Genomic DNA, 13,003 nt, shown 5'->3' on the forward strand with positions numbered 1-13,003 from the left:
TCTGCAACACCATTTCTCTCTGTGTAACTATGTCTGTCTGCAAAACCATTTCTCTCTGTGTAAGTATGTCTGTCTGCACAACCATTTCTCTCTGTGTAAGTATGTCTGTCTGCAAAACCATTTCTCTCTGTGTAACTATGTCTGTCTGCACAGCCATTTCTCTCTGTGTAACTATGTCTGTCTGTGTAACTATGTCTGCACAGCCATTTCTGTCTGTGTAACTATGTCTGCACAACCATTTCTGTCTGTGTAACTATGTCTGTCTGCACAGCCATTTCTCTCTGTGTAACTATGTCTGTGTCTGGCACAGCCATTTCTCTCTGTGTAACTATGTCTGTCTGCACAGCCATTTCTCTCTGTGTAACTATGTCTGTCTGCACAGCCATTTCTCTCTGTGTAACTATGTCTGTCTGCACAGCCATTTCTCTCTGTGTAACTATGTCTGTCTGCACAGCCATTTCTCTCTGTGTAACTATGTCTGTCTGCACAGCCATTTCTCTCTCTGTAACTATGTCTGTCTGCACAGCCATTTCTCTCTGTGTAACTATGTCTGTCTGCACAGCCATTTCTCTCTCTGTAACTATGTCTGCACAACCATTTCTCTCTGTGTAACTATGTCTGCCTGCACAACCATTTCTCTCTGTGTAACTATGTCTGCCTGCACAGCCATTTCTCTCTGTGTAACTATGTCTGTGCAGCCATTTCTGTCTGTGTAACTATGTCTGTCTGCACAGCCATTTCTCTCTGTGTAACTATGTCTGCACAACCATTTCTCTCTGTGTAACTATGTCTGCACAACCATTTCTCTCTGTGTAACTATGTCTGTCTGCACAACCATTTCTCTCTGTGTAACTATGTCTGTCTGCACAGCCATTTCTCTCTGTGTAACTATGTCTGCACAACCATTTCTCTCTGTGTAACTATGTCTGTCTGCACAGCCATTTCTGTCTGTGTAACTATGTCTGTCTGCACAGCCATTTCTCTCTGTGTAACTATGTCTGTCTGCACAACCATTTCTCTCTGCGTAACTATGTCTGCCTGCACAACCATTTCTCTCTGTGTAACTATGTCTGTCTGCACAGCCATTTCTCTCTGTGCAGCTGTGTCTGTTTGTGTAGCCATGTCTGCCCATGTACCCCTCTCTGCCTGTGTAACCGAGTCTGTCTGTGCAGCCATTTCTGTTATCTCAGATTCTGGCAAAGGTCCCGCAGCTACTGCTGTTGGCTCTGAGTCAAGGCTGTCGGCATCTTTCTCACAAACCTGAACTGTGATTTCCTGTTCACCGTAACCAGAATCAGAAACCAATTCCGAACCTCTCTGAGCTTTTCTATATTTCCTCTTACATCTACGCAGGTCGGAAGAGCAAGTAGCCTTATGTCTTTCCTGACACAGTGCTATCAGCAGCCATATGATTATTCCAAGAAGAGCTAGAATCAAGATTAGCATAAAAATCTCTTTGGGATTCCACTGATTCACATAATTCTCTGTAAGAGGAATAGCAAACTCAAATGCTTCTACTGGCAGATTCATAGTTGAGTTACCATATCTCCCTAGCCCGATGAGACCAGAACAGAAATCAACCATATTTATCAACTTGTTCTTAACCCAAAGAAATGATTTATATGCCACATATTTCAGAATCTTGTATATCATGCAGGAAACAGCCCATTGTAGACAATCACACTGATAACAGAGGAAATAAAATTACTCAGAATCCAAAACAGCTTCATTTTGCTTCCTAATCTGAGCAGAAATAAATCATACAAGCAATCGAGCCCCAAGTTGGAGCACAAAAATAAAAAAATGTGTCAGTGTGAGCTGAAATTCCCCCCCCCCCCAACAATAACCAGGCTAGCCCAGTCTGGAAGCAAATGCAAAGCTGTATTTACAAGCAGAGTCTAAAATCTACAATGAAATGCAATGAATATGTACAAATATACAAAATTCACAACATTTACAAATATATACAATCAACAGAAAAGCACAACCGATCTCCCTTTGCTTCCCCCCAAAGGGGACCCTTCCCAAAGGGGCCTCCCTCTCCCAGGAGCTTCCCCCCCACACCCCACTTGGACAGAAAGCAGAGTTAGTTAGAGCAGAAAGTTGTTAACTTAGCTGCCAAGGTCAGTGTGTTATCTTCAGCCAGAAGAGAAGAAGAAACAGCAGCCAGAGAGCCCAGCAACTGCCCCCACTGCCGAACACAGAATGTGCAGAATGCCTACTTTGTTTTGGGTAATAGTTCTTAAACATTTCTATCTATCCAATGGAAGTGTTTAGAACAATTGTTATTTTGCTTTCTTACACCCAATAGTGACTTATTTACATTCTTTCACTTTCTCTGTTCTGAACTTTGCAAGGAGAAATTAAAAAGACAGTTTCAAACCATCACACCATCAAACCATAGCCCCAAGTGCCATGGCCACAGCTTTCTTGAACACCTCCAGGGATGGGGACTCCACCACCTCCCTGAGCAGCCTGTTCCAATTCCTGACCACTCTTGCAGCAAAGAAATTCTTCCTCATTTCAACCCAACCCTTCCCTGGCACAATTTCAGGCCATTCCCTCTCCTCCTATCACCTAGGAAGAAGAGCCCAACCCCCACCTCACTGCAACCTCCTTACAGGGAGCTGTAGAGAGCAATGAGGTCTCCCCTTAGCATCCTCCTCTCCAAGCTAATCACCCCCAGCTCCTCAGCTGCTCCTCCCCAGCCCTGTTCTCCAGACCCTTCCCTAGCTTTGTTGCCTTTCTCTGGGCATGCTCCAGCCCCTCAATGCCTTTCTTGGAGTGAGGGACCCAAACCTGAACCCAATACTTAAGATGTGAGTTTGCAGGGGGACAATCACTTCACTACCCCTGCTGACCACACCATTGTTGATCCAGGCTGGGATCCTCTTGGGTCTCTTGGCCACCTGAGCACACTGCTGGCTCAGGTTCAGAGGGCTGCCTACCAACCCTTGAGTTACAGCACAAATTTCTGTTAACCTCATCCACTTGACCTCTGGCAGCAATGCTACCAAGCTTAGAAAATCATCCAAGCTGTCTCCTGAAGAGGAGAACCTGACTCAGTGTTGGAGGCTCAAAGAGAGTGTCCAGAAACAGCAGGGAAGAGCTGATCAAGCCCCCTGGGCTCTCCAGCCTGTGCTGTGTGACCAAGAGCAGACTGTGGCCACCAAACCAGCATCAGTGGTGGCAGAACTGTGCCACACATGTTATGAAAGGCAGTGGGATGGAGGGGAATTGGTCCAAGGTACTTCAGTGTGTGGGGCTCCCAATGTTTTCAGGAGGAAGAGGCTTGTGGAAAGGGATTTTATTCCTTCTCCAGTGATGCTGGCAATGATGTGCTGTTCATGGGTCAGGGTGAAAAATCACAGAATGTGAGGGGCTGGAAGGGACCTCAAAAGATTATCTAGTCCAACCTCCCTGCTAGAGCAGGAGCACCTAGAGCAGGTCACACAGGAACACATCCAGCCAGGTCTTGAATATCTCCAGAGAGGGAGACTCCACAACCCCCCTGGGCAGCCTGTGCCAGGGCTCTGTCACCCTCACAGGGAAATAATTCTTCCTCCTGTTTCCATGGAACTTCCTCTGCCTCAGCTTCCACCACTGCCCCTTGTGCTGTCCTTGGGCATCCCCCAGCAGAGCCTGGCTCCAGCCTCTGGGCACTCCCCCTGCACATCTTTATCCCCAGCAATGAGGTCACCCTCAGGCTCCTCCTCTCCAAGCTACAGAGCCCTCAGCTCCCTCAGGCTCTCCTCATGAGGAAGATGTTCCACTGCCTTCAGCATCTTTGTGGCTCTGTGCTGGACTCTCTCAAGCAGTTCCCTGAGGTCCTTCTTGACCTGAGGGGCCCAGAACTGGACACAATATTCCAGATGTGGCCTCAGCAAGGCAGAGTAGAGGGGGAGGAGAACCTCTCTCAACTTACTAACCACAGCCCTTCTAATCCACCCCAGGAGTCCCTTGGCCTTCTTGGCCACCAGAGCACATTGCTGGCTAAAATGGTGATGTGGACACACCTGCTGGAACTGCTGAAAGCCAGCCTGGCCCCTGAGGGGTTTCTCTGGAGAAAGGCTTTTGTTGTAGACAGTCTCTCCACTAAGCCAAAATCTGTCCCTTCTCCAGGGCATGATTCAAACCAGTCTCCTGGACTAATTCATTTCAGAGCATCTCCAGTAAACACCCTCTTGCTGCAAGGCTTCAGTCCAGCCTTGCTTGAGATTGCTGCAGCATCCCTTGGGATCCATCCCTGGGAGCTCAGCAGAAATGATGCTTGCTCTCAAGGGTGCTCCTGGGGAGAGGAGCAGCAGAGCACACTGCCTTCCAGCACTGCCAACCTCACAGCCTCCCACAGAGGACTGCAGTAGCTAAAAAGCTTCATCATTTGGAAGAAGTAGGTGGGGATAGTTGGGTGGATGGATGAATCTTCTTGATGCTCATACTGTTAGGCTAAGACCCAGCTGAAAGCTCAGATCTATTGTGTGGAGTGGAACATGCAGCAAGGGGAGAGTGCTGATGCAACAAGGCAATTGAGTGGGACTCAAAGCTTCATCAATCTACAGATGTGCTTCAGCTGCCTTATCTATGTGCTCAGATGAGTACAGATGACTACAGATCAAGGTCTAGGCTGGGAGAGTTGGGGCTGGAGAAAAGGCAGCTCTAGGGAGACCTCAGAGCAGCCTTCCAGTACTTGAAGGGGCTCCAGGAGAGCTGGGGAATGACTTTTGACAAGGGCTGGGAGTGGCAGGATGAGGGAGAATGGCTTTGAGCTGGGAGAGGGGAGATTGAGAGTGGAGAGGAGGAAGAAATTGTTGAGAGTGAGGGTGGGGAGAGACTGGCACAGGTTGCCCAGGGAGGCTGTGGATACCTCCTCCCTGGGGGTGTTCAAGGCCAGGCTGATGAGACCTTGAGCAAGCTGAGCTGGTGGGAGGCGTCCCTGCCCATGGAACTGGATGATCTTCAAGGTCCCTTCCAACCCAAACCATTCTGTGGTTCTATGATCAAGTTGTTCAGACTAAAAATATACATTTTTCATTTCTGAAAGGTGGGCTCCTGATTGCTGTTTTCATTCTCACTTGGCTCAAAATAATTCAGTGCCAAGGCAGATGTGTGCCAGTTAACAATTCCATGGCTTTTTTTACCATGAAAGAAGCACTTGTGGGAAACCTCAAAATCACTCTTCAGGAGTCCACAGCTTTCCAGACAGCTGCACTGAGAAGACTGTGGTGCTACTGACTGATGGGTGTTGGGTTCCCCTTTCCACCTAACATCTCTCTTTTCTGGACCTGCACCCAGGAGTCTCTGGAAGAGACTCTTCTCTATGGTGAGGGTGCTGGAGCCCTGGAGCAGGCTGCCCAGAGAGGTTGTGGAGTCTCCTTCTCTGGAGACTTTCAAGGTCCCTTCTGATGTGTTCCTGTGTCACCTGCCTTAGGTGATCCTGCTTTGGCAGGGGGTTGGACTCAGTTCTTGTCTCCCCAGGTCAAGAAGGACAGGGACATACTAGAGAGTGTCCAACAGAGGCTACAAGGATGAAGAGACTGGAACTGATGAGGAGAGGCTGAGAGCCCTGGGGTTGTTTAGTCTGCAGAAGGGCAGCCTGAGAGGAGATCTGATCACTGGTTACAAATATCTGCAGGGTGGTGCCAAGCAGAAGGGGCCAGGCTCTGTTCAGTGGTGTCCTGGGACAGGACAAGGGGCAAGGGACACAACCTGGAACCCATGAAGTTCCATCTCAACATGAGGAGAAACTTTGGTGTGAAAGTGCTGGAGCCCTGGAGCAGGCTGCCCAGAGAGGTTGTGGAGTCTCCTTCTCTGGAGACTTTCAAGCTCCATCTGGGTGCATTCCTGTGTGACCTGTCCTGGATGATCCTGCTTTGGCAGAGTGGTTGGACTTGAGGCTCTCCAGATGTCCCTTCCAACCCCTACCATCCTGGGCTTCTCTGGTTCTATACAGTGATGGTGCTGCAATTTGGTTCTGCCAGAGGAGCACTCAGCAGAGCAAGCACAGCCATGGTTGTCCTTATGGAGAGCTTCTGGCAACTCTTTCTTTGTTTTCACCCAAAACTATTGGCTTGTGTCTAAACACCCAGAGGTTTATCTCCTGCAGCCCTTCTGTCTCTCTGCTGCTAACAGGCAACAAAGTCCCTCAGTTCCTGAGGATCAGCACAAGGTTTAGCAACTCAGCTATGTCTGGATCAAATCAAGGCTTTAACCAGGGCTCTGCCCTGCCTGCTCAGGCTGCAAACAATCTGCTCTCTGCATTTCTCTGCTCAGAAACAGAAGCAGCATTCTGGGACCAACACATTTTTTAATCTTTGGGCTATCTTGAAGACAGGTCAGCCTGAAATGAGGGCTTAGAAAGGCAATTTCATGCAGCTCACCATCTAAAAATATTATTGTGGGTCAGGAAAGCTATGTCTGAACTTCATCTGAGATACATTCATCCAGTTTCAGTGCAGAGCTGGATCACCTGGCTCTTCTAAAAAACTATTTTTTCACATTTTCAGCACCTCTCCCTCCTCAGGCCCATCTGAACTCTTGGGTAACTTAAAAAAAAAATTAGTAAATGGATAACTTCCAATTTTTTTTTCAACAACTGCCCATTTGTCAGAGTTTATTCTCAAGGATGACTGAGTGTCTGCTACAGAGGTTGTACAGCACAGCTGGTCCTGCAGCAATAAGGACAATGTGCTTAGGAAGAAGCTCTCTTCCAGTGTGTTCTTATCTCCCAGAGACAGAAGAGATGGTAAGGAAGGAGCACAGAAGCAAAGCCAACTGTCAAGGTGGGAAGAGACCTTTGAGATCACCAAGCCCAACCACCCACCCAGCACTCACAGTCCCAGCACTGCTGCTAAGCCACTACCACTAAACCACATTCCTCAGCACCACATCCATGAATCTTTTAAATCCTTGCACTACCTCCCTGGGCAGCCTGGGACAGTGCCCAAGAACTCTTCCTGTGGAAAAATTTTTCCAAATCTCCAACCTGAACTTCCCCTGGCACAACTTGAGGCCATTTCCTCTCGTCCTGTTGTTGCATGTGGGAAGAGCCCAACCCCCACCTCACTCCAACCTCCTTTGAGGTAGTTATAAAGGGCAATGAGGTCTCCCTTCATTCTCCTTGGTTTGCAAGGCTCCTGCTCTGCCTGTGCACTGTGCTGGGTGGCTGGACATTGAACTGGGGGTGAAGGTCCCACTAGGTCCATCCCAAGGTAATGATTTTCATCTTGTAGAGAAAGGCAAGACCACCAGAAAAGCAACTAATGTGCTGCTGCTGCTTCTGCAAGGCATCTGATGGCCTCTATGCCATCAGCCCCTCAGAGCCCACATGATTGTCACAACAATCCCAAGCAATGCTCCAGGCTTGGGGCACTGTGGCTGGAAACTGCCTGGCACAAAGGGACCTGGGGGTGCTGATGGACAAGCAGCTGAAGAGGAGCCAGCAGTGCCCAGGTGGCCAAGAAAGCCAAAGGCATCCTGGCTGGGATCAGCAATGCTGTGTCCAGCAGGAGCAGGGAGGGGATTGTCCCCTGGGACTCAGCTCTGGGGAGGCCACACCTTGAGTGTTGTGTCCAGTTTTGGGCACCTCAATCCAAGAGAGATGTGGAGGTGCTGGAGCCAGGGCAGAGGAGGGCAAGGAAGCTGTGAAGTAATGAAGCTATTCTCACATTATCCACATTAGTCCCTTTGTGATGTGCTGAATGGCTCTGATCCTCACTGTGGGTTTGCTGTCATCATGGAGCTCATGCATTTGCTTTTCATTGCACTAGCTCACAGAACCATCACAGCTGGCAAAGACCCTTAAGATCATCAAGTCCAACCCTTACCCAGCTCTACCAGGGCCCCCATATCCTTAGGAGCCCCTATCTAGAGGGCTTTTAAGTACCTCCAGGGATGTATTCACCCATTTGCCTGGGCAGCCTGTTCCACTCAGCCTTGCAGGTACACTGATCTTTACTGGCTGAATGCTCTGTCCCAGCTTGTGCAGGAGGGGTATTCCACAGAGTCACAGAATAACAGAACCAGAGAATGGCTTGGGTTGGAAGGCAGCTTAAAACTCACCCAGTTCCAACCCCCCTGCCATGGGCAGGGACACCTCCCACCAGCCCAGGTTGCTCCTTGAACACCTCCGGGGGGGAGCTTCAACTCAAGGCCAGCAACTGAACTTCAGGATGTTGGAGGTAACCACCTCTTTTCTGTGCCCAATGGCAAACCCAATTTTATTTTATTTATTTATTTTAAAAATTTCTCTTTATTTCTTTTGGGCACCTCATTACAACAGAGATGTGGAGGTGCTGGAGCCAGTGCAGAGGAGGGTAAGGAGGCTGTGAAGGGCCTGGAGAATAAATCTGATGAAGAGCAACATTTTATTTCCTTTTTTTTTTTTTTTTTTTTTTACTGTGCACCAAGAACCAGAGAGCCATGAAAAACTCCGAGCCTCCAGTTTTCAACCATGACCTGTGAGTTTCAGCCATGACTACAGAGAAATTCCATTTAGGACTGTGAACAAGTGGCACAGCATAACAAAACCCAGCTGACCCCTCCAGTGTTTGGAAACCTTGCCTAGGCTTGTACAATAATGTGCTAATTAAAAAAAGACTGAGCAGCACTTTTACTGATCCCTTTTTCTGCCACAGCCTGCTGCACACTTCTGTTTGTAAGAGCTTGGGCTGAGGTCAGCTGCCTTGTCTGGCTGGAACATCTGTCCCTCTTGTGCAGGTGCAGTTCACCTGGCAAGACTGCAGGTTTTGCAGAGTAGCCTTGCTCTGTGTGACCATAGAAACCCTTGGAAATGGGTTTCTCAAACCCACCCCACATTTGCCTTTTGTTTTATGAGAGGTTTGGCTGGGCCCAAATCAATGACACTAAGCAGATGCCTACTAAATCAGGTGGGAGTCTTGATCCGCTTGAGGGCAGGAAGGCTCTGCAGGGGGATCTGCTCAGGCTGGATCAATGCACTGAGGCCAGTGGGATGAGGTTTAACAAAGCCAAGGGCTGGGTCCTGCACCTGGGTCACAACAACCCCATGAAGGCTCCAGGCTGGGGGCAGAGTGGCTGGGAACTGCCCAGCAGAAAAGGACCTGAGGGTGCTTTGTGATTGAGGCTGCCACACCACATCCATCAGCACCACATCTCTGCCCCTTATAAGCACCTCCAGGGATGGGGACTCCACCACCTCCATGGGCAGCCTGTTCCAATCCCTAACCACTCTTGCAGCAAAAAAATTTTTCCTCGTCTCCAACCTAAACCTCCCCTGGCACTATTTTTAGCCATTTCCTCTCATCTCGTCACTTCTTAATAGGGAGAAGAGCAGAACCCCCATCTCACTTCAACCTCCTTTCAGGGAATTGTAGTGAGCAATGAGGTCTCCCCTCAGCCTCCTCTCCCCCAGTGAGGCAGAGCCCTGCTCTGCACAGCACCACCACATCCTGATGGCCATTAGCTACAGGGTCCCTGCCAAAGTCAGACATCAGATATCAGACAATGGGCACCAATCACTAGGCACAGGGCACTGGGCACTGAGCCCAGGACACCAGACACTGAACATCAGGCACAGGGTACACAGAGCTCCAGCCAGCATGCAGCACACACAGGACACTGGGCACAGGGCACTGGATACCGAGCCCAGCACACCCCACACTGGGCACAGAGTACAGGGATCAAGGTACACTGGGCACAGGACACTGAGTACTGGGCAACAAACACTGGGCACCAGGCACGGGACACCAGAGACTGGGCACTGAGCACCAGGCACACTGTAGAGGTCACCTGGACAGTGGACACCACACACTGGACATAGAGCACCACACACTGGGCACAGGGCACCACACACCAGGCAATGGGAACTGTGCATTGGACACTGGGCCCTGGACACTGGGCCCAGGACACCAAACACTGCACACTTGGCACCAGACACAGGGTAGAGGGCAGTAGGCACAAGACACCAAACACTGGGTACTGAACACTGGGCACAGAACACTGCACAGCAGACACTGGGCACTGGGCACAGGGCACTGGACACTGGGCCAAGGACATCAGACATCTCACACCAGGCACTGGGTGCCAGGCACAGGGTACAGGGCACCGGTACCCTGCACTGCACACAGGACACAACGCACCACACACCAGACAACGGGCACAGGGTGCAGGGCACCACACTCCAGGCACAGGACCAGGCACACGAGAACCCACACACCACTCATGGGATCCCACACCATGCACCCCGGGCACAGGACTGACCTCGCAGCCCGGACTCCACACCCTGGGCACAGGATCCCGCACCCTGGATCCCGCAGCCCGGATCCTGCAGCCCGGACTCCACAGCTCAGGCACAGGACCCCGCACCCTGCAGCCTGGATCCCGCAGCCCGGACTCCACACCCCGGACACAGGATCCCGCACCCTGCAGCCTGGATCCCGCAGCCCAGACTCCACACCCTGGGCACGGGATCCCGCACCCTGCAGCCTGGATTTCGCAGCCCAGACTCCACACTCCGGGCAAAGGATCCAGCACCCTGCAGTCTGGATCCCGCAGCCCGGACTCCACAGCCCGGGCACAGGACTCCGCATCCCGCACCCTGGATCCCGCACCCTGGACTCCACACCCCGGGCACAGGATCCCGCACCCTGGATCCCGCAGCCCGGATCCTGCAGCCCGGACTCCACAGCTCGGGCACAGGACCCCGCACCCTGCAGCCTGGATCCCGCAGCCCGGACTCCACACCCTGGGCACAGGATCCCACACCCTGCAGCCTGGATCCCGCAGCCTGGACTCCACACCCCGGGCACAGGATCCCGCACCCTGCAGCCTGGATCCCGCAGCCCAGGCTCCACACCCTGGGCACAGGATCCCGCACCCTGCAGCCGGGATTTCGCAGCCCAGACTCCACAGCCCGGGCAAAGGATCCTGCACCCTGCAGTCTGGGCCCAGCAGCCCGGACTCCACACTCCGGGCACAGGACTCCGCATCCCGCACCCTGGATCCCGCAGCCCGGACTCCACACCCCGGGCACAGGATCCCACACCCTGCAGCCTGGACCCGGCAGCCCGGACTCCACAGCCCGGGCACAGGATCCTGCAGCCTGGACCCGGCAGCCCGGACTCCACAGCCCGGGCACAGGACTCCGCATCCCGCACCCTGGATCCCGCAGCCCGGACTCCACACCCCGGGCACAGGATCCCACACCCTGCAGCCTGGACCCGGCAGCCCGGACTCCACAGCCCGGGCACAGGATCCTGCAGCCTGGACCCGGCAGCCCGGACGCCACAGCCCGGGCACAGGATCCTGCACCCTGCAGCCTGGACCCGGCAGCCCGGACTCCACAGCCCGGGCACAGGACCCCGCACCCTGCAGCCTGGATCCCGCAGCACGGACGCAGGACCTCGCAGCTCCCGGTTGCCTTTGCGCCGGCGCCCTCTGGCGGTAGCTGCGGGAGCGGTAGGGCCGGGGGTGTCCCTTCCCCGCTTGCCAGCCGGCCCCGCCCCCGAGGTCAGAAAAGCTCCGTCCGTGGAGCTGTACCCCGAAGGGCGGCTCTGGGACCCACCTGTCCCTGCTGGGATCTGCGGAGGGGCTCACACAGGATCACGGAATGACCTGGGCTGGAAAAGCCCTTTCAGATCATCCAGTCCAACCGTTCTCTAATGCTATCAAGTCTGGTACTAAACCATGGCCCTCAGCACCACATCTCTGCCTCTTTGAAACGCCTCCAGGGTCGGTGACTCCACCACCTCCCTGGGCAGCCTGGTCCAGTCTTTGAGAACTCTTTCAGCGAAGATGTTTCTTCTAGTGTCCAACCTAACCTACCCCTGGTGCAAGTTGAGGTCGTTTCCCCTCGTGGTATCATTTGTTCCTTTGGAGAGGAGCCCAACCCCCACCTCACTGCTACCTCCTTACGGGGAGCTGTAGAGAGCAATGAGGTCTCCCCTCAGCCTCCTCTTCTCCAGACTGAACAGCCCCAGGTCCCTCACCAGGCCTGTTCTCCAGACCCTTCCTCAGCTTTGTTGCCCTTCTCTGGACATGCTCCAGCGCCTCAATGTCTTTCCTGTAGTGAGGACCCCCAAACATTACCCTTAATTGGTTTGGATTGTTTGGAAGTGATTCTACTTTTCATTCCAGCTGGCAACAATGCAGAGTCATTTGTAGAGTGGAGAATGGATCTGAGTGTGGCTAATTACTACATGTTCCACTTCCTCATCAACAATTTAACAGTGCTCTCAAAGTTATTGTCCTCATTTTTCTCTCCAAACATTACTGAACACTGCCTCAAAGGCAAGGAAGAAGAGAACCCATTTTAGGGTTGTTATTTAATAACTGAAATAAAGGGGGAAAGAAAGAAAGAAAGAGCAGAGGGATGGGGAAGAAAATCATAGAACTATAGAATGGTAGGGGTTGGAAGGGACCTCTAGAGATCAGAGTCAAACCCCCCTACTAAAGCAGGGTCACCCAGGGCAGGCCACACAGGAACATGTCCAGATGGGACTTGAAAGTCTCCAGAGAAGGAGACCCCACAACCTCTCTGGGCAGCCTGCTCCAGCACCCTCACAGCAAAGAAGTTTCTCCTCATTTTGAGGTGGAAATTCCTGGGTTCCAGTCTGTACCTGTTGTTCCTTGTCCTGTTACTGGGCACCACTGAAAAGAGCCTGTCCCCTTCATCCTGACACCCACCCCTCAGATATTGTACCAGGAAAATACTGAGAGTGACTCTAACACATCAACAGCCTCCACACTGCTCTGGTGCTGTTAAGTGTTGTGAGAAAGAGGAGTAAGGCTGGAGCTGGAGGTTGGCTTTGAAGTGACTGAGGATGCCATAGACTGGCTGCATAGAAGCATGGTGAAAGGAAAAAAAAGAAACTTGCCCTCAGCTTGAATGATGAGCTGGGGATAGCCTCAAAACCCAGGCATTTTGAGGAAGTGCTGGATCCATTTGGGAAGAGCTTTCACCACTTGCTAAATGCATTGAGTAAAATGCAAAGCTGGCTTTGCAAAGGTGTGTGTTGTAAAAGCAAAC

General features: G+C 52.0%; 1 protein-coding gene across 1 annotated transcript; it reads left to right on the forward strand.

Annotated features, from left to right (window-relative positions):
- The first annotated feature begins 10,212 nt into the window (after nt 1-10,212).
- LOC128975314 (splicing factor 3A subunit 2-like) lies at nt 10,213-11,637 on the forward strand. The gene has a single exon (XM_054392145.1). The coding sequence runs from the start codon at nt 10,213-10,215 to the stop codon at nt 11,635-11,637; it is 1,425 nt and encodes a 474-aa protein (XP_054248120.1).
- The last annotated feature ends 1,366 nt before the right edge of the window (nt 11,638-13,003 follow it).

Source organism: Indicator indicator, chromosome 24, assembly GCF_027791375.1.
Source record: "Indicator indicator isolate 239-I01 chromosome 24, UM_Iind_1.1, whole genome shotgun sequence".
Lineage (NCBI taxonomy): Eukaryota > Metazoa > Chordata > Aves > Piciformes > Indicatoridae > Indicator > Indicator indicator.